At 52.6% G+C, this 21,348-nt stretch overlaps 2 protein-coding genes across 6 annotated transcripts in view; both read left to right on the top strand.

Annotated features, from left to right (window-relative positions):
• Positions 1–3,657, top strand: part of ACSS1 (acyl-CoA synthetase short chain family member 1) — a 42,734-nt gene extending 39,077 nt beyond the window's left edge. For 3 of the 4 annotated variants that reach the window (XM_027118120.1, XM_027118119.1, XM_027118117.1), the window contains 2 exons: positions 1,043–1,161; positions 2,137–3,657. In XM_027118120.1, coding sequence (XP_026973921.1) covers positions 1,043–1,161; positions 2,137–2,316 — 299 coding nt within the window. In that variant the 3' untranslated portion in view covers positions 2,317–3,657. The remainder of the gene's footprint in view (positions 1–1,042; positions 1,162–2,136) is intronic. The other variant, XM_027118118.1, reaches the window with a different exon arrangement.
• A 6,056-nt stretch (positions 3,658–9,713) lies between these two features.
• The window catches only part of APMAP (adipocyte plasma membrane associated protein), a 28,979-nt gene continuing 17,344 nt past the window's right edge, over positions 9,714–21,348 (top strand). For both annotated transcript variants that reach the window (XM_027118115.1, XM_027118114.1), the window contains exons 1-2: positions 9,714–9,847; positions 17,864–17,980. In XM_027118115.1, coding sequence (XP_026973916.1) covers positions 9,756–9,847; positions 17,864–17,980 — 209 coding nt within the window. In that variant the 5' untranslated portion in view covers positions 9,714–9,755. The remainder of the gene's footprint in view (positions 9,848–17,863; positions 17,981–21,348) is intronic.

Genomic DNA, 21,348 nt, shown 5'->3' with positions numbered 1-21,348 from the left:
CACTTGTAAAACATGAACAACAGCAAAAGCTGTGGGTGTGTATTTGTCCCCACTCTCTCTGCACTCGATCTGACCGAGGGGAGCCCCCAGGTCTCGTGTGATTAGGACGCAGACCTGGAGAGCGACCTAAGTCCCTGCCCCGGGGGCTCATGTGCTGGAGGGGCTGGGGGGGGGAGGGGAGAGGCAGATAGACAGAACCAGTGGGGGTTAGGTGGTGCGCAGGGAGTGTAGATCAGGATGGGGTGGGCTCGGTGCAGGGACGGACAGGCCAGTGGGCAAGAAGGAGACTGTGGAGAGAGCTTTGGCTTGGAGGCAGGACAGTGCGGGTCAGGGGGAAAGGACAGACCGTCCTAAGTGGCGCTGGGATAGCGATTGCTCACGTGGAGAGAAATGGAGTTGGAGTTGGGTCCGTGTGCGAGATCATCCCCGGTGGGTTAAGGAGAAACGTGCTGGACACCCGTGGGAGCCATTCTGATCCTCACTGGAGTACTGAAAACAAAACCTGGTGTTTGTGCTAAAATACTGGTTGACCAGCGCAGCCCAACAGAACTTCCTGCCTCGACAGAGCCATTCTTTGTCTGTGCTGTCCACACGGTGGGCCCCGGCTATGCGTGGCTCACGTGACTGGGGAGCTGCATTTTACATTTAACTTAACTTTAAATAGCCACGTGGCTGGTGCCCACAGGCTGGACACGTGCCCAGAGACTAGTGCCTGGGTGGTGTTTCCACACCTGTCACACGGGGTGGAGAGTGAATCTTCTACAGCCCACGTCACGGGTGTGCAGACAGACGTGAGTCACGGCTCCAGGGTCTCTCCAAACGTGCCCGCCACCTGGGGCGCTCAGAGGAGCCAATGGAGTCACTTCCACCTTGAATGAAAATGGAAATGCACCTTTGGGGTTGCAGCTAAAGAGACCAGCTGCCACAGGGTCACCGGCGTATGATTTAAAGCCCCTTTGGATTTATGGCGATTTGTGTGAAACATGCTGCCCCGGGAGGTGGGTCGTTGTCTGATGCGCCTGAACCTCTGGTCTCCTTCCAGCTGCGTTTGCCTTCATCGTGTTGAAAGATGACGCGGGTGACGCAGACGTGGTGGTGAAGGAGCTCCGGTCGGTGGTGGCCTCCAAGATTGCCAAGTATGCGGTGCCCGACCAGGTCCTGGTGAGTGGACGCGCCTCAGGGGCCACAGCACTGCTCCTCCTCGCTTCCCACCATTGACGGGGGACGGTGGCAGGAGGTGGGCAAGGGTGGTGGGCTGCTGCGTCCTCGGACGGAGGGAGACACAGCCACCTGTGCAGGGGCCGGGCTGGGCCGTGGAGCATCGTGGATTGTAAACAGAGGCCTGGAGTGGGACCAGAGGTCCCCGGGACGGTGAGGAGACACCACCAGACCCTGTCTGGGAGCCTATGTTGGGGTCAGTTTCAAGGAGGAACTGGGCCACCTTCTAAGCCCTGCTGGCTTTTCACTCCTTCCTTGGCTGGAAGCTGGGCCTCGGTGGCAGGAGGGCCCAGCTTCACTCAGTGCCGTACAAAGTCAGACTGTCGGTCCGGTGACCAGAGCTTCACCTGAACTCCCCGTAAGTTAACTGGACTCTTTCAAAAGACAGGCCACTGTTACAGGTCCCAAACGCATCCCTTAACATATCGCCTTGACGTTGGATGCCTGTAGTTGGAAAATGTCAAAGGCTAAGTTTCAAACACTAAGCAAGACATTTTCCTCTTGAGCACCCCTTGCTTCTTATGTTAGAAAAAGCCAATTACGGCCCCGGCTGGGGGAGGAGACAAGGCGCCCCGAGAATGCCTGGTTCTGCTGCCACCTGGGAACCCCCCAGTGTAGCGGGCAGGAGAAATGCATGTCGGCAGTGAGGTCCACCTGGGTAGGGGAGAGCCTCCCGGTGGAGGCTCAGCTAAACCCCTGACCACAGCTGATTTCAGCTTTAGGTCCAGATGGAGGAGGATAAAACCAGAGGCCACGGCCTCGCTCTTCTCTGGGGTGGGCTGTACATCATCCATTCCTGTTGGGTCCCCAGGGAGGGGCGTCCTCCCTTGAGCAGTACCCTCCTCAGCTCAACGCCATCGGACATGGGCTGGGAGTCTGGGCACCACCCGAAGTCTAATGCTGCGCCTTCCCTGCCAGGTAGTGAAGCGTCTTCCAAAAACTCGGTCTGGAAAAGTCATGCGGAGGCTCCTGAGGAAGATCGTCACAGGCGGAGCTCAGGACCTGGGGGACATCACCACAATGGAGGACCCCACTGTCATCACGGAGATACTGAGCGCCTACCAGGAGTACAAAGACAAGTGGGGGGCCGCCCAGTGACGATGGCTCTGCCGAGATCCCGAGCCAGGCCCCGAACTTACGCTCCTAGAACACAGCTCCCGAGTCGGCTTGTTCCTAGACGCCCCAGCGGAACCCACGCTACCCTCCACACGAAGCCCCAAGTCCCTGCCTTCCCTCTATGTGGGGACCCATGACAGGTCCTCACACAGGGTGAGCTTTCTCCCACTTGCCCTGAATTTGGTTTCCCGGTGAAAAGTCCATCACCTCCATTCCCGTGCCTTCCCGACAGCACAGGAAGGTGGAGCCCCTGTGCCTGCTCAGGTGACTGGCAACTACAAGCAGTCATGTTTTCTCCTGGTGTTTCTGGAAACGCAAGGTGGAAATTTTATTTTTATACTTTTATATTTTAGAAGAAAAATGGTGCAAACACATACGTGCAATGTGTGGTTTACTTGTACACACTCTTCTTAACACTTATGAAAAGCTCCTTCTTTGCTTCCGCTCTTGGGGAAATGTGGAGGGTTGGAGGGTGCACTTTTGGGTACCATTTGGCCTACTTGAAATCCGAATTGGAAATGTTTGTGCCTCTGTCTGAACACAGCCATCTTGAAATCTCTCAAGCCCACAGCATCTGTTTTTGGTGTATGTTTCCACTTCTCTTGGTTTGTGTGTGATGAAACCTAACTGCTAAAAGCACCTGTGGGGATGGGCTCCCTTTTCAGCTCTGAAGGGCTCCGGTCACATGTGGTTTCTGCAGCTTGCGGTCTGGAAACATTCCCCTCCCCCCGGCCTTGGACACTCAGCAGCCAGTTGGCGCGCTCCATGCCTAGGGCTGTTCAGGGAAGCCAGGGACTCAGTAATGCAGCCGGAACTGGGTCCCTGAAAACTGCCCTACCTCCCTCCTCTGAGCCATGTCTCTCCCTTTTCCAATGTGCCTTCGGTTCTCTGGACTTAGCAAGACAACGTCGACCATTAGGTTGCAAAGTGCCTATTGATAGCCAAGCACGAGAGGGACCACTTGTGGAATGCTGGGCGGGTGGCCTGCTGAGCTGGGTCCTGGAGGACAGGGAGGGCTGCCTCAACCTGCACCCCACAGAGGGCGGTACCCTGCAGCTGTGCAGGTGTTCACGGGGACCTGGAGTGCTCAACACCCGCCATACGTGGCTGTGCTGGCCTCTCGGTGACAAGGTGAGGACGGGTGGTCTCGGCTGTAGCACAGATTGGCAGCTCTCACCACCTGTACCGGCAGCAGTTTGCTGGACTTAGCAGATTATGGTTAGGGCGCTACTTATGAAATGACAGCTATAAGCTGGGACAGCGACCAGTGCTTCAAAATGATCTGCAGGGCTGTTCAAATAAAGCTTTATTTTGTTCATTCTCTTCTTTTTTGTGGTGATGTTTTTTGATCAAATAACACTATTCTTTGTTGTTGAATATAATCCTTGGCACAAAACTGGAAGAGACCTATTCACTCCAAAGAGAACACTTAAAAAATTCACTCTTACGGGGAGGAAATACACAACAAGCGCTCACCTATCTTATACTGTTATTTGGTAAACTTAACCTGTCTCTAGACCACTGTGCTGGCCAATCACTAATCACAGGTGGCTAGTTAGATATAAGTAAAAAAACCAATAAAATAAAATACTTAGTCCCTTGGTGGCAGAGGCCATAGTTAAATCCTCAGGTGCCACGTGGCCAGGAGCTACTACGCTGGACGGCACAAGACCCCCTCGTCACGCGGAGCCCCGACGTGGGTGCTGGCCTAGAGCAGAGAACGAGGATGCAAAACCACACCCAGCAAGCGCCGCCCATGCAGACCCACAGGTGAGCAGCTCAGCCTGCCTGCGACCCACCCCCTGCCCAGGGGTGGGCAGGGTTTCTGTGTCCTTCAGTGGATGAGATGCAGGCTTTAGAGAAAAACGCACCGAACTGGTGCCCTGAGAGGTGGGACAAGAAATGTTCCTCCAGAGCAGGAGCTGGGCTGTCCATGCCGAGCCCCAGGTGTGGGGAGGGAGGCTGTGGAGGATGCTGAGTTTACAAAGGCGGCTCACCGGGGAACAACCCAGATCTGCACCTCTGGATGCCTGGGAAGTCACAGCAGGACTTTCCTCTTATCAGAATAGTCTGGCCCGGGGCAGGGCAGCAGGAGAGGGTTATAGAAGCTTTTAACAAGTCCAGTTGTGCAGCACCCCCCCCCCCCCCCCCCCCCCCCCTTCTGGTGAAGCCACCCTGGTTTCGTCTCCTGGCTGCTGGGGGCTTGTGAAGGTCATTCCCAGCATCACAGTCCCTGGCCATGTGATGCATCAGGCCACTGAGAGAGGACAGGACACGGAGGTGAGCCTCGAGCAGGGCCTGCCTGGGGCCCAGCCGGGGGATGCGCAGGGACATTTGAGCTGCCCCTGCCCATCCCGGCCCCAGGCTTCACTTCCTGCTTCGGATCTTCTGTCAAGGCTGAAATGTCCTGACAAAGACCCAACTCGGAGTGGCCAAGATGCAGAATGCAGAGCAGAGACGGATGTCGGATGGTGTGGAAGCAGCGAAGGGACCAGGCAGAACTCAGAGACCGTCGTGATGTGACCGCACATTTATCTAAGGGTAAATCTCGAGGTGATTCAGGCAAATGCCGGTCCCGGCTCACCCACAGCTGCTGAACTTGTAGTGCAGGAAAGGTAGTGTGAATTCTCACCCCACTGCCTCGGCCTGACTCGAGTGAAATTAACTCGAGTCCTCGCAGACTGACCTGCCCCCACCTCCAGCCCTCACAATACCCAATGTCGGAACAGAAATGCTTCTGCTGCTCAGCACAGTGGGCAAGGAGCACTGCCAGGTGCCCCACTCCTCAGCCCACTTCATCCCCATGGCGCCTCCTGAGCAGACACTTGTCCCCACTTGGTAGAGGAGGCGGGAAGGTGGCGGAGCTGGGTTTGGATGGAGCTGACTCCATCTTTGACCCCCATGCTCAGATCCCCTCCTGGAAGAGCTTAGGGGAACATCTACATTTTATTTTATAATTTTTAAGGCATCTTACTGTTGGCCTCTGCATTGGTATCTGGGCCGGGGACAGCAGCACCCAGGTGCAGGCCCAGAGAAAGCCTTCCCAGAGGCAGTGACTCTGTGGGGGGGTAGGAGGCAAGGTGGTGACCTCCAATCTGAGTTAGAGGCTTTTCCTTCATCATTGGGAACTTCTGCTGTGTAACACGGTGAAACCAAGCAAACAGATCCTTTCTGGTCTGTGAAAACCATTTGTCTTTGGTTCCACAGTATTATTTTTCAATGACTTTTTTTTATTTATCCTGCCTGGGCTCCATAGGGCTTCTTGGGTCTGTGGCTTGATGTCCACCTGAATCAATTTTGGAAATATCTCCATCATTCATTATATCTTTAAATATAGTTTTTGTCATTCTCGCTTCTTTTCTGAGGACGCAGACATCCCACATGTTGGAACTTCTCATGTTCTAGTCTCTCTTCCTGCCTTGGTCTCGACTGCCCTGAAAGCAGAGCCTGAGATAAAGGCTTGTATGCAGCCTTCCCTGTTCTTACTTAGGAATGTGATTCCAGGAACAAGTTTGAGGGATGGGTGTGAAACAGGGAAGGAGGGTAACTAACACCATGGCAACCGCTGCTGACCTGGCAGGACTCACAAGGAATCCTATACATGTGTCTCGGAACTGGCTGGCCTCTCAACTTCCTCCTCTGGACCTGCGAATGCACTCGGGGGAAAAAGTGGCTCCCGACCCTGGGCTCATCTTCCTGGGCCTCTCTCTGTCCTTTCTGTTACCTGATCACCATGCTGGGCTTGCCCGTGTCTTCACGCAGATGTTTCAAATATTTCGTTCATCATTGTCCTCACTGCCAGCGTGAGTCTCAGTTATCTAATCTGCCATCACACGAACAGAAAGTCATGCATAATGTTCCTTAAATGTGAAAGGTTCTGAATTCCAACATCCACTTCACCCAAGCATTTCCCGTAAGTTACTGAGGCCCTTTACATATTACTTTGTACTTGTTTGTTCCCTCCCAATATAATGCAGGTATCTCCCCATCTTATTCCTTGTATTGATTGCATACGGCAAACCACTGAATTTGAGCATTTATTTAACCATTATTAATGGACACCTGAGGTGATTCCAATTTGTCTACATTAGAAACAAGACTGAAATGGACATCCATGCCCGTCTTTGCACCATGGGATCAAAAGGAATGCTCGACCCCTGCAATGGCCTGAATGTTGCCCCCCTCCCCTCCTATTCACATGTTGAAATCCTATCCTTCAAGGTGATGGTGTCAGGATGTGGTGTCTTTGGGAGGCTGGGGTCTGGGAATCTGGGCTTTCAACAATTCCCAGGTGTTTTGCACAGTTGGCAAGGCCCTGGTCCAGTTTCGGGGATCACTGATCAAGCCCAACACTAAATGCATTTCCATTTCAATTTAAGAAAGTGATCCGGACAAAGACAGCTTTCAAACTAGGCAACAGCTTGCTTTCAGACATTTTTGGGGATGAAATATAACAAACATATATAGAAAGGTATTCAAAACATAAATGTACAGCTTAACAAACTGACATAAACAAACACCCAGGTAACTCCCGTCAAGGTCATGATAGGAAACTGCCTGCGTGTGGGAAGCCACCCAGCCCATTCCTCATCATAATCTGTGTTCCCACTGATAAGTCACAGCCCCTCCGGTCCCAAGCCTTCAGGGTCATGCCTGAGTCCCCCCAGCCCCTCATGGCGCAGAGCTGCCTCTCTCATGTTTCCTGCAGACAGTCTCTGAGGCTTCCAAAGCAAAGTGGTGGTGGGGTGATTCTCTTGGTCTCCAATCTTAGGGACACTGGACTCAGACCCCTGTCCCCCCCAAACTGGAATGCTGTATATGTGTCTCTATTTCTTATTTCTTCTCTAAGCAGTGATGCTCGACTTCGGCTTTTAAAAGTGTCTGGGGAGGGACTTCCCTGGTAGTAAAGAATCCGCCTTCTAATGCAGGGGAAGAAGGTTCAATGCCTGGTCAGGGAACTAAGATCCCACATGCCGCGGGGCAACTAAGCCCGCGCGCCTCAACTAGAGAGCCCATGCGCCTCAACTAGCAAGCCTGCATGCTCTGGAGTCCGTGCACCACAACTAGAGAAGCCCGCGCGCCTCAGTGAAAGATCTCACATGCCGCAATGAAGATCCTGAGTGCTGCAACTAAGACCCAACGCAGCCAAAAAAAAAAAAAAAGAAAAAAAGAAAAAGTGTCTGGGGACCCTTTAAAACTACCTATGCCCAAGCCACACCCCAGACCGATTACATTGGAATTTCTGGGATGGGACTGAGGCATCAGGTTATTTCAAAGCTTCCTGGATGATTCTAATGTGCAGCTAAAGTTGAGAACCCCTGTCTTAAAGAGTGATAGCATCCTGGGGCAACACGGATCACAGTGACCAGCTGGGGCACTTGCCATTGCTGCCTGGCAGACGTGTTTATTTTCACCCTCACGTCATGCCTTTCAGTCCAGGTGCCGACACTGTGAAGGCCTCAAGACTCTGATTATGGCGTCTAACCCCGGGACGGTCCTCCTGGCACAGGTGACTTAAAAACAAGTGACTGGGAAGCAGTACCGCTGGCACAGGCTCAGGGTGAGGGGAATGGGTTCTGGTTGGTCTAACCCATGGGACACTTGGTAAGGTCTGGAGACATTACTGATTATCATGACTGGGTGGAATGCTGCTGGCACCTAGTGGGTGGAGGCCAGGGATGCTGCTAAACATCCTACAGTGCACAGGACAGCTCCCCACTCTCCCTTCCCTCCAAGGAATTATCTGGCCCAAACTGTCAACACCACTGAGGTTGAGGGACCTGATCTAACCAATCAGAGTGGTCCCACCCCCCTGCCAGGAACGGGGTGTTAGCTATGCTGGAGGGTGGCTGGGGGTACTGAGAAGGAAAGAAACCACAGCTAGCAAAGTGGGCCTGACCATGACACCCAAACAGAAAAACAGGACTAAACCATGCCGTGCAACACACGTGACTCAGCTCATGCAGAGTACGTGCTCCAAGACAAAACCACTGACCCCTCCAGTGGCTCTCCCGATTACAAATTCTGACCCATCCTTGCCAAGACCATCTACGGCCAACTACAGCCCCACACCCCTCGAGGACCCTTCCATAACACCCCTGTTTTGAGGAGACTCACGTGTCCTCTGGTTCCTTCCTTTGCTGCAGCAAGTTGAATAAACCTAACCTTTTATTATTTTCTTGTACAGCCATGTTCCTGGCTGTTTTCAGTTGGCATGGAACACAAATAACTACAGTGAAAGTGCCTTAAACACTAGGAAGATATCCTGCTTGTGAAATTAGGGGAGGGATTTTCAGCAAATGAAGTGGGTCCTGAGTGATAAAACCGGTCTGACCAAGTGGAGGTGAAGGAACAATAAGGACCAAGGCAGGGAGGCACAGAATTAGAAATAGCAAGCAATCCTGAGTGTGTGAAACACAGGATTCAGGGTAGGGACACTCCAGACAGGCAGGAAGGGGCCGATCATGCAGCGCTGTTAAAACCATCCCTGGCAGAGCAGCTGTACTGGCTGCATCCCGCGGGGAATGAAGTAAGATGCTGCCAAGGCCTGAACTATAATCCGGGACCCTGCCGACCTGGATTCACACAAGGAATCTTCATTCCCCCACGCTGGGTCTTCCGAGCTTTTCTTGGGGACAGCTGGGTGGGAGTCCGGTGCCCTCGAGCACCCAGAAAGGCCGTGGCACACTGGCCTGGGGACCGCCTTGCCTAGTAGCAAGAAAATCGATTCTCAGGGTTTCATTTTGAGTGGCCTTTTCTGGAGACGCTGCCGAGTAACAGGAGCCGGCTTCCTCTGCCGGGAAAACTTCCTCCCAGTGTCTTCCCCAATCCCATACAACTTCAGCTCCGTCATCTGCCGGACGCCCTCACGAGCCCGTTGGTCTCCTTCGGCAAAATTCCTCATTAAAACCCCAAAGTGTCTCACGACGACCGGCTAGAGTCGGCTCTTCCGGGAGGAGATCGCGCGGGTCAGTCGGCGGGCGCGGCCCTCGGCTTGTCCGCTGCTCCTGGCGACAGCTCCGTCCACACGCTTACAAACCGCCGAACGTCGCTGTGACCGACACAATGGCGAACACGGCCGGCTGCCCTTTTCCGGCGCGTTTTCCCCTCAACCCCATCGGTTAGGAAACGGCCACGGGATTCTTGGTGGGCCTCGCCTCGAGGTCAGAACGGACGTGAAAGGCTGGGACGGCGGGCTAGGACGCGGCGATGCAGACGCCGGAAGCCGCCTCCGGGACGGCGCGCGGGCTCGGACTAGCGGGTGAGCACCTTGTAGCAACTCCCGCCCCGGCGGCCGGAAGGGGCGGGGCCCAAGTCACTTCCGCGCACGGCCGAGGAGGGAGGCGGGGCCTGTTCGTCACTTCCGCGCGCCGGGCCGTAGGCAGGGGGAACGGGGCTCAGGCAGCAGGCGCACGGGCACCATGAGCGAGGCAGATGGGCTGCGGCAGCGCCGGCCCGTGCGGCCGCAGGTTGTCACGGACGATGCCCGGGTCCCGGAGGCCAAGGGCGGCAGGTAGGCCGGGCCCGGACCCCGAGGCGGTGACAGCGGCGAGCGCCTCATTTAGTCCCCGGGGGCCTCGCTTCACGGGAGGAAGCGGGCTCTCGTCGCGCGGTGCACCTGCGTCCCTTCGGTCATTGCCCGGCTCCCAGGCCCCCCTTCCCCCGGCCCTGCCGCACTTCCCCGTGGGGACGTCTGCGGAGCAGCCCGGGGCGCGCGGAGAGGGCCTCCGCACCTGCCCATCTTGCCGCGCCTTCAGGAAGAACGGGGAGCCGAAGGGACGTTTTTGGGCAGTTTTTGTGAGGGTCCAGGCTTGCACATTTTCCTGGTAGGGACGGAGATGCATAGGGACCTTCCGGAATTTAAATATACTTTGCTTTGTTAGCTAAAAACAAGCATAAGCCTATAAAATTCTCCTCTTAACTTTATGCCCTGAGTGTCCTAACTTTGGATTTTTAGGAAGAACCAAGAGGCCCCACACAGACCAAGTTCAAAGTGTGGAACTGATTGACTTATATGTTGATAGAAATATTGGGAATATTTCTTGGAGTGCCAGCGGGTATGGTACATACTGAATGCGGGACAGCTTTTGCCGAGAGAGACCGAATTTATTCCCTGATGATAATGAGAGGAACACATTTGAAGGAGAGACATAGCAGAGAGGAGCGTTTGGGCTCTAGAAAGGAGATTCATGGAGAGTTTTCAATAATATGTCTCGGGGCCAGTGGAAAGGTTGGATATATGTTTCGTATATAGTTCTCACTGTAGGGTGATCAGCTATCCTGGTTTGTCCTGGACGTGGGACTCTAAGTGCTGACCCTGGGCAAACCAGGACAGGTTGGACACCTTTTTGACTGTGGGTGTTGTGAAATCATCTGGTGATGACTCAGGAGCCTTTAGAGCACACATGATCAGACTGGCAGTGCTGTGCTCCAGAAACTGTGCCAACACCACACCGAGTCTCTACACACTCATGCCCAGAAGACCAGGAAGCAGCTGGCCTGGGTCTGTCTGAAGGTGCAGGGCATAGAGTGCCCGAGGGCACTCGTGCCATGGGCCCAACTCTCAGCTGGGCTCCCCCAGGCACTCCAGGCCCCAGGGCAGGGGGCGGAGTTAATTCAACTGTTTTTCAGTTTCTCTGGGGGTTTCTTCCTTAATGGTAGGGTTAATTGAATGTTCCAAAGTCCTCACCTGTTGCTGATCTTTCCCTGGGTGCCTTTTGCACTGTGTTGATTTAAGACATTTTCTTGGCTTTCCTGTGTTTCCCTCTTTCTCTTCTTTGCTCTTCTTCTGTATCTTTGTAACTTTGTATCTGTATCTTTCCTGTCACCCACCTTCTTTCGTATGTGTATATTGTAATTCTTTAGTTTTTTCTTATTTTTACCATGCAGTTCTTCTCTATTTTTCACTTCTTTTGTGGTGGTTTCTAGTAGTTCATCTGATTGTCATCTTGGATTACCTTAAAAGTTGAGGGTTCACCCTAAGACGGGAAAACGTTGTGTATAATGGGTGAAGTAAAGGAATCTGAAGGAAGTGGATACGTGATGATGATAGAGTAAACTTTAGACATGCTGAACAGAATAAAGGAAGCCTTGAAGGACATACTGTTCAGTTAACAGAAGCAAGACAATAGATTTCGGTGGACAGGACACTGAACGATACCTTGCTCAATCTCCTGACTCTTGGCATGAAAGGTGGCATTAGCTCTGTTTTCCTGGTGAGGTCGTTGAGGTCTCTGTGAGTGACGTGGTTTATGTAAAGTTACAGAGGAATGAAGTCACAAGTGACATGAAAATGAATGAAGGACAGAATTGGCTGCTGGACAGTGAGAAGCATTGAGAAGAGTTGTGTGTGACTCTCAGGTTCCAGGTATACTTGGCACCTTGGGTTCCAGTCTCCCCTGGATTTGGGCCTAACAGGTTTTCCATAAAAATCACAGGTCTTTTTTGATCTCACTGAATCTGTTGGTCAGGACTTCTGTCTGCGACTCGAGGCCCTGATGTCCTGTGTGCAGAAGTGGTTAGAGAATGCCCTCTGCCGCATTTGGCTGGTGCCGCAACAGGATTTTGTAAGTCGTGGCTGAGCCCATGGTAGTTGTCAAATCCTGTTGCGTCACTGTGATCGCTCTCTTGCCTTAGAGACTGTAGGAAATTTCAGGGTGCAGGTGTAGAGGTTGGGGCAAACAAGTTGATTTCCCAGATGGCACCTGGGAGGGAAGTTGCTGACCTTCTGGGATGTGTCAGCCCAGATTGGGAAGGAGAGTAGGATGGGCACGTGCAGCACTTTGTCGGTGAAAACAGTACGGATGAATGGAGGGTCCTTTATTCGAGTGGACGCAGGGCAGGTGTGTGGTGGGGGCAGCCGTGCAGGAGAGGCAGAACTGTGGCTGACTGAGTTCACAGGAGCTGGCAGTGAGATGGGCCTGTCAAAGAGTTAATGAACCTTGGGCTAAAATAACCATGTGCCCAGAGCCTGGGTGGGAAGCCCTCCGACCTCACCCCCAGGACCTGTGCACCCAGCAGTTACAGGCTCAGTGCCCAGGGGAGTGCAGCTCTCGCCTGTGCCGAGAGCTCGTTGAGTCCTGTGTTTCCTCGGCTGCATGGCTCTGCTCAGTGGTTTCTCCTGAAGTTTCTGGGCAGAGCTCATGGGTTTCGAGCCCTCCCCACCCTCTGCCCGACCTGCTGTACTGTTCCCCTGTGTGCTTGTCACTCCCCGGCGGGCCGTGTTTACACCAGGATGCACGGAGGGCGGGAACTTGATGGGGCCTGGCATGCCTGCCGTGTGTGGAGGTGGTCATTAAATGCTCGTGGGCTCCCAGGTGGTGCTGTCTGATGTGGCAGCCACTTGGCCACATGTAGCTACTTAAGTGTAAATTAATTAAAATGAACCAAAATTAAAAATTCAGTCCCTTTTTGGTGTTATGTAGTGGGTTTGAGGGATGCTGGTGCTGATGAAGGAAAGTGATGTGACTGTGGGGTGGCAGCAGCCACGTGAGCTTCGTGGGTGACACTGATGGGTTTGCGTGTGGGGGAATCTCACGGGGGAGGGGATGAGAGAGGCTCCCGGGTCAAGGCAGGTGGTCAGAGAGCTCCAAGGGCAGGAGTGGGGTGGGAGTGGCGAGGCTGTTTTATCGATGGGTAATAGCTGTCTGGTGAGGTTTCACAGAGAATGCAAAGCAGGCAGGCTCTAAATGGCTAAAAATTTGTGTTTGGGCTATTTTTAAAGTAATTGGATATGTAAAGTTGGAGTTTGGCGCTGATGGGTCTTTTGAGCTAATGTGTCTCAGCCTGCAGTGAGGAAGTAAACAGCCTGGGGCCGAGCTGCTGTTTCTAAAACTTGACCCTGTGCAGAACTTTCCAAAGGGGCTGGCTGGCGGTCAGCCAGGGTGTTGATGGACTTCTTTCACTGGGGAGGGGTTTGGATCAGGTCAGCGGTGTCCGGCCGCACATCAGGCACAACTGGGGGGCTTGAACCTGCCAGACAGAATCTTGGGCCTTGTTTACAGCTGCCCCAGGGGAGGTGCCCCCTTCAGGAGCACTGGGCTGGGTGGCCTCCAAGTTCTTCTCCAGTTCTTTATACTCTGATTGTAAGAGGGGGCTGGCTGGGTCCCCGGCAAGGATGGGCCGTGTGGACACAGGCCTTTGTCTGAGTTCCGGCCGCCTTTCTAGCTGTATGCAGTTGCCTTCTGTCCTGGCTGGACTCCTCGTTTTCCCTGTCGTAGGAAGGGGCAACCAGGTCTTCAAGCACGCTGCCACAAGCTCTAAATCACATTCCTAAATTAAGATTTTCAAATGTACACAACAGTGTAGAAAAGGAGAGTTAACAACACAGAGTCCGAGCTAGATGGGACAGATCTGTCTTATGTGGAATCGTGTTCAGCAAGGAAAAGGGAAAGGGGCTCTTTGGCCAATGTCACCATTTTCGTTGGTGAGTTTGCACAAGGCAGCTTCCCCTGAGGAGCAGGGGCCGGGGGTAGGGGGATTACATCAGCCCCCTTTGCAGGACGGCCCGTCCTTCTTTGTGGGGGCCCTGCGGAAGGAAGGGTTTGTGCAGTGCCGTGTGGCCCGCTCTTTGGGACTCCACTTTTAAAGGAACCACAGGACCAGTCATTCCTTCCCTGCGCCCTTGCAGATGCCCTCTTGCTGTGCAGACACTGGCTGTGGCCATCACGCTGACAGACTGGGCACCGAGTGAGTGATGCATGTCCCAGCCTGTGGACGGGCGGTTTGCAGAGTTGGTCACTGACTTTGTTTACTTTCTTGACATCTTTGTTGAGATGTAATTCACATACCATCATTCTCCAGTTTAGAATGTCCAATTCAGGGGTTTTTAGTTTATTCAGAGAGATTTGCAACAGTCATCACAGTCTAAGTTAAGAATATTTTCATCACCGTTAACTTTTTTGGAGGTGAAATTCACATAAAATAAAGGGAACCACCTCAGAGTGTACAGTTCAGTGATGTTTAGCGTTGGGCAACCACCACCGTGGTTTCAAAACTTTTCCTCATCCTATGAAACTCCTTGTTCCCATTAAGTAATCACTCCCCATCTCCCCTCCCACCAAGTGTCCGTTAGCAGACGAGCGGATAAACGTTGGTGGTGTTGAGCTGCGGAAGGCAGGAGGTGCTGACACGTGCTGCAGCTTGGATGAAGCCGGACACGTCGTGTTGAGCGCAGGGAGCGGCTCACAGAGGCCACACCGGTAGCTCCATTTACCTGCAACGCCCAGAAGGGCAGACACAGTCAGCTTGTGCAGAGTGTTTCAAACACTACTCCAGGCTCCAGGTCCAGGCGTCTCCTCTGGTCCTTGGCAGTGGTGTTGCTAGCAGTGACTCCACGTGGGCTTGGGGTCAGACCTGGCCCTCGGTCTCGTCCTTCTGGCAGTGGGCTGTGCGCCGGCCACCGTGCACCATCCACTTGCCTCGTCCTGGAGCGGACGGTCCGGTTCTGCCTGGTCACCCTCCTGAGCACGTTGCATGGCACCTCTTGTTTTCACCATCTTTGTCATCACCCTTTTCGGGGCCCTTGCTCCTTGCCCCTCGCAGGCCTCTCAGGTCGTGCCCGCCTGCTGTTGTGTCTGGTGGTCAGTGCTGATCTGTGCCACGTGTGCACTGCATGCTCTCTGTTCTTGTACCCTTGACCACGTGAGTCAGTCACGATAGAAGAAGGCTAATGGGGTTTGGAGACCGGCCTGGGAGGGAGGGGTTGCCTGATTTTCCCTTCCTGGTCACCTGTCTTCTGCCAGGAGCCTGGCAACTCGGCGTTTCATCTACTGGGGGTGCGTCCTCAACGCCATGTGAAAAGGGGGCTAGGAACAAAACTCGCTTTTTGGAGGTTATTAGAGGGAAAATAGGTGCAGTTTGGGATACTCATTAGCAGAAGGGAAGTGTCAAAGGTCAGCACTGTCCCCTGTGCATGAAGGTACAGGTGCACCTCAGTTCTGCTTGGAGGTGTCCTGGCTCATCAGGTACAGGCGTGCTGTCCCCCTCACTGTGGGATACAGTCAGCCCGGCTCTCTGCTGCTTTCCTCCAGGTCTGGTCCTTGTCCTGGCATCCTCCTGAGGTCTCACCAGCAGTGCCTTCCGTGTCCGTGTTTCAGCTCACAGTCTGTTGTCACTTCGTACTGAGCCTTTGCCAGCAGAGTCTTTACGGTCCGTGTTTCTAACAACAGTCAGTTCGAGGAAATCTAGACCTTTTCTTTCCTGATCCTCACGATTCTTTCCTCCTCCACCTACAGCTCGATTCCAGAGCTACTTCCTCATTTTTAGGTATTCGTTATAGCAGCACCCCATTTCCAGGTAACAGATTTAGTTTAATCAGAAAACTGTATTAGGACTTCCATGGTGGCTCAGTGGTTAAGAATCCGCCTGCCAATGCAGGGGACACGGGTTCGAGCCATGGTCCGGGAGGATCCCATATGCCACGGAGCGACTAAGCCGTGTGCCACAACTACTGAGCCTGCGCTCTAGAGCTGGCGAGCCGCAGCTGCTGAGCCTACATGCTACAACTACTGAAGCCCACATGCCTAGAGTCTGTGCTCCGTAACAAAGACAAGCCACAGCAACAAGAAGCCCGTGCACCACAATGAAGAGTAGCACCCGCTCTCCGCAACTAGAGAAAGCCCACGTGCAGCAACAAAGACCCAACGCAACCAAAAATAAATAATAAAATAAAATAAATAAATTAAAAAAAAACTGTATTAGTTTTCTGTGGCCGCCATGACAAGCAACCACACACTTAATGTAAACAACACAAATTGATTCTCTCACAGTTTCGGGCTCAGGAGTCATGCACAGTCTCACTTTGCTGAAACCAAGGTATCAGCAGGGCCACCACGTTCCTCCTGGCAGCTCTAAGGACAGTCTGTTCCTCCTGTTTAGACTGAGGGCAGGATTCAAGCACTTCAGCATGCTGTCCATGTGTCTGCAGGGGGCACTCTGTCATTCTTTCATTTCCACCTACCCCCAGTAGAAGCAGAACGATTTGTTTTCTGCTTTATTTGCTTATTAAAATCATGAATGTTCAGAACTGGGTAGGACTTTGAGGTTACTCTGCCACAAACCCTGAGTCACAGTAGGGAACCGTGGGCTTCGGGGTGCAACAGCTCACCTGAAGTGGCGTGGCTGTAGTTGGGACAGTTGGGGCTGGCACCCAGGCCCCCACATTTCTGCATTCTTCATTGAAACCATCTTGTCAAAAGTCAAGTGAAACATTGCCCTCACGTCAAGTTGCTTTGTTAAGTGTGAGTCCTGATTTTTTTCAAGTCAACTTTTTTTGTTAGAAAAAGATTTTCCACTTTAGGAGCTCATGATTTTAATTTGCTTTAAGTTACTCTTGATTTCAGGTGTTCAGTGAATTTGAATACGCTGATGCAAGGAAACAGTGATCCTGGGCAGTTTATTTCTTAGCAGGAGGCTTCATGTGCTCCCTGGTCCATGGGTGAGTGAGGATGTGTGTGAAGATTGTTGGAGAGGAGTTTCAGTCCCCCATGGTCATTTGTCCACACGCTTCGCTAGAGGTCCCAGGGCACTGTCAGGTCTCCCCACGGCTTTCGCAGTGACGGCCTGGAGGTGTGATCTTGTAGGTTCTCTAACTGTCTGTATCTATCCGGCTTCTCCCAGGCAGAAGAGCTGGGGTCACCTCTTGAGCTCTTAGAGGTGCGATGCCCAAAATGGTTGGGGTTGGATGCTCAGGACGTTCTGCTTCTGTTTCCTTCTTCTTTTTTTTTTTAAATTAATTTTATGTATTTATTTACTTATTTTTGGCTGTGTTGGGTCTTCGTTGCTGCACACGGGCTTTCTCTAATTGTGGCGAGGGAGGGCTGTTGCAGTGTGTGGACTTCTCATTGCAGTGGCTTCTCTTGTTGCAGAGCACGGGCTCTAGGCATGTGGGCTTTAGTAGTTGTAGCACGTGGGCTCAGTCGTTGTGGCGTGTGGGCTCTAGAGCACAGGCTCAGTAGTTGTGGCGCACGGGCTTAGTTGCTCTGTGGCATGTGGGATCTTCCCAGACCGGGGCACGAACCTGCGTCCCCTGCATCGGCAGGCGGACTCTGAACCACTGCGCCACCAGGGAAGCCCAGGCAGATTCTTAGCCACTGCACCACCAGGGAAGCCCTACTTCCTTCTTGAGTTTGTCTCTGAGCGTTGCTTCTTTGAGTCCAGGCAGCTAGAGGTGGTGGCTGAGGGATGCTGTCTTCCCCGTGGATGAGGGTGGCTCCTTGCCTCAGCGCCACTCTCTCCTCTGTCACTTTGTGCCCATCAGTTCTTTGGGTTGCCCACTTTTAACCTCTGCTAGAGGATCCAAGATACAGCTTAGCAGACTACCTTGGAAATAACTGAGAGGAGTGTCCCACACGCTGAAAGGTTAACAAAAGAGCAAGGGCATGGAGTGCACAGTGCTGACCTTTAGTCACTGACGTGGAGGTGGTGGCGGGCAGGCCAGGCGGGAGGGCTGCCCCTGCCCAGAGGGCCGAGACTGCGGCCACTCTGCCTGAGCCCTGCCCAGTGCCTTCCTGTGCTTTGTCTCCGGCAGCTCCTTCAGTGGCAGAGTGTTCCGAGCCACCTTCCTGATGCTGGCTGTGTTCCTCACCGTCCCCCTGCTTGGTGCCATGATGCTGCTGGACTCTCCCATAGACCCACAGCCTCTCAGGTGAGCTGTTGCACAACTTGGGGGGCTGGGGGTGCTGCTTGACAAAATATAGTAAACGGGCTGAAATGACTTCTCGACTGATAAACCAACCTGCTCTGAAAGGTAGGTTATTATGGGAAGTAGAGATCTGTGATTTCTTCAGTGCCTTTGTTTCATGTTAAGTTAGATGTTGTACAGTATTATCCATGTTACTGTTTCAAAAACAAAACTATACAAAGCAAAATTAAAAACCAGAAAAATCCCAAACAAGAGAAGCTTAAGTATTAGAGATGATTAACCTGAATTCATTTGAAGTGTCAAAAGCACACATAAACGAAGGTTAAGTTCAAGTTGCCTTCTTTAAATTTTTTAAGTAACTGATTTTTTTTTAAATTGATAAGTGCTATTTGTTCAGCAGTCACAAATATGTTTACTGGAATAAGGATTTATAAGTAGCTGATTTTTAGTAAACCTTGTAATTACTGTTCTATTTTCCTAAGTTACCCTTTATCAGTGGGGATCTGTGGGTAATGCAGTCCGTTATAACTTGAAAAAATAGTGTACACCTCAGGGTCTTGTGAATGTATTCACATTTGTAATTACAGTCACGCAGAGCCAGGCTCCTCTTGGTGTGATTATTTATGACATCAAGGGCTGTGCAGTCTGGTTCAGTAAGTTCCTGTTTCCCCTCAGAACCGCCCAGGGTGATGAGGCTGTCTGAAGTTTACTATGAGTGAGTTCATGTAAGACTTTAAAGCTTTAGATAAGAACCCTGTCTCAGTATAGAGAGAATCTAACAGGTAGAACTGAATAACACGTTGGTGGTTTGTGAGTGAGAGTTGAGGCTTCATGGTGGTGTGTTGGGCGTCCTCTCGAAGGGGCTCCCTCCTGCCGACCCCCTCACTGGGTAGAAGGATGCGGCTAAGCCTGCCCCAAATGCAAACTGCCTGGGCCTTTCTGGATAATCCAGTTGGCCAGGCAGGAGCATGAATTGTGTCTACAGCTGGGGATCAAAACCTGTGCTGGGGAGCTGGCCTTGGAGAGAGGAGGCAGTGAGGAGCAGGTGAGCATCCGGCATCTGAGGGGCAGGGAGGGTTAGAGCTTCCATGACCGAAGACCTGTGATCTCAGTAGAGGTCATTTATTGTGCAGAGTGGTGAAGAAATTCGGGGAAAGAAGGTGTGAAGTCCTGACAGCCTGGAGGGGAGCGAGGTCAGGAAGGCTTTGAGGTTGTGCAGAATGAGCCCTGTCTGTGGAGTAGATGTGCCGGGTGAGGAGAAACCCAGAGAAACCGGTGTGGCTGACGGGGCTCTCCTGGGCTCAGAGTTAGGGAATGACTGGCTCCCACATTGGGGCTGTGGGCCCCCAAAGCCAGAACGAAGGCAGAAGGCTGGCAGATGGTGAGAACGGGAACGATCTGGGGTTTGGGGAAAAGTGCTGATAACAGCAGCAAACAGGACTTTTGTACAACTCCCTTCAGAGCAAAATGAACAGGGAAGGGGGAGACCCGACTAGGGCGAGCGGTGCAGTCTCAGTGATGATGGGGCTCAGCTGGGGGAGGTGTCCTGGGGGCTCTGTCTGCAGGGGATTCAGGAAAACAGAGGAGAGACAGACCCAGAGGGCGCAAGACTAGGGGAGACCCTTCCAGGGTGGCTTGTTATGCAGTTGGTGGCAGTCCTTAGGGAGCAGAGTCAGCGAGAAGGCTGCCATACTTGGCCAGATCCTGCTGTGCAGAGCAGCCTTCTTTTCTTTGTTAGGAAGATTGGGGACTAGTGGACACGACATAAGTGACATCCCGATTCCTGGAGGGTGTTGCTCAGTGTACGTCAGGATACATTTTGCACGTGGAGAGATGGGAGCCCAGTGGTGTGGTCACCTGTGGTTGGCACTTGCATCAGCTTAGTGGTCCTCACTGCACAGGAGCGTCCGCTTGTGGAACCAGAGGGGTTGGGTGGCTCAAAGGTTTCCTGAGCATCTCTGAGGACCCCAGCGTGTCTCCCTCCTGAAGGGGTCAGGGGGCATGGGACACTGTCTCTCTCCTTCCCCTGCAGGTCTCCCGTGGGCCTTGCCTGAGTTTTATTTTTTGTGTTTCTATTTGCTCCTCACATCCCTGACCACCTGTAGCATTTTATTGCTACTATTTATTTATTATCTTTGAGTTTTACAGTTCCACTCTGCTAATAAAATGCATACTTTTGACAGTAATGGTAATAGCTTTCAGTTGCTAGAAGAATTACTATTCCTGTTGGTTTTTTAAATCATAGCCACAAAAATCTCTTCTTTAAAACACTGTGTTTTTTATGTTAAATTTTACAGTAACTGAAAAATATGGTTTAAATATGGCAGAAACAGTCCTATCCTTTTATGAAAAATAATGTTTCTTTTCCTTTCTGGATGGAAGCTGAGTCCTTTCCACAGAGTGGTGGGTGGAGGCTGCGGGGACCACTGCTGAGTTGGGGCCCATGGGCCGTGTCCTGGCCACATGCTTGTGAGACACATTCACAGCTCACAGTCGGGGGGGCATTTCCTCAGTTCCACCTCAGAAGGAAGACTAAAGAGTGATCCTGATCAAATGGAACCATGGGGAGAAACAGGATAAAACTGGAAACTGAGCATAAGTGGTGACTGAAGTTAGGGGGAGTAGCACGAGTGAATAGGAGTTAACAATTAATAAGTTAATGCGAGTCCATGGACCTGGGCCGGCCAGAGGTGCTGGGCTGGGCCTCCTGGGCTGCTGTTCCCTGATGCTTCTGCACCCAGCGGCGGGCCTGGGGGCCCTTTTTGTGTGTCCTTTGCATTTTCTCCTATGTTTCCTTGTTTCCCCGTGGAGATTACTCAGACTCCTTGGGGGCAGGGACAGCACGTGATACACTGACTAGTTTGATGCTGCAGCCGTTCCCTGAGGACTTCCTGAGTGTAGGGAAACCGGCAGCGTCCACGTGGGCAGAGGGAGGTTGAGTCTCAGGGGAGGCTCCTCTGCCCCTGCTCTGTGTGCTCGTCTGTTGTTCCGTTTACATGTGTACCTGCACGTGGGAGGTGTGACCTTCTCGGGCAGAGTTTGAACCCAGGTGTGTTGCAGGTCATGGTCCTGCTCTCCCCCTTTGGAAATAAAACTTCTTAGTTAACCCAAGAGTGTGTTTTTGAAAAGCAGGTAGAAAGCCATAATTGGGAGGCAGCAGATGGTGAAGCAGGGGGATTTAATTTGGGGGGAGTTGTGCTGTGTCTTGAGTAGGGGGCGGAAGGGAGTGAAGAGTTCTGCCTGGAGGGGGATGGGGGTGGAGAGTTCCCACATCACCCCCACCCCCCGCCTTGGTTGTCCCACTCTGGTGGGCGAAGTGGGGGGGAAGTGGGAGCTCTCCTCCCTTCCTCCCTCCCTCCCACGGTACTCCC

The sequence above is a fragment of the Aethalodelphis obliquidens genome, unplaced genomic scaffold (genome assembly GCF_003676395.1).
Source record: "Aethalodelphis obliquidens isolate GAN/ISIS:26980383/991018 unplaced genomic scaffold, ASM367639v1 scaffold18, whole genome shotgun sequence".
Lineage (NCBI taxonomy): Eukaryota > Metazoa > Chordata > Mammalia > Artiodactyla > Delphinidae > Aethalodelphis > Aethalodelphis obliquidens.
The sequence above is the reverse complement of the archived record's forward strand: the minus strand, read 5'-3'. Positions and strand labels throughout refer to the sequence as shown.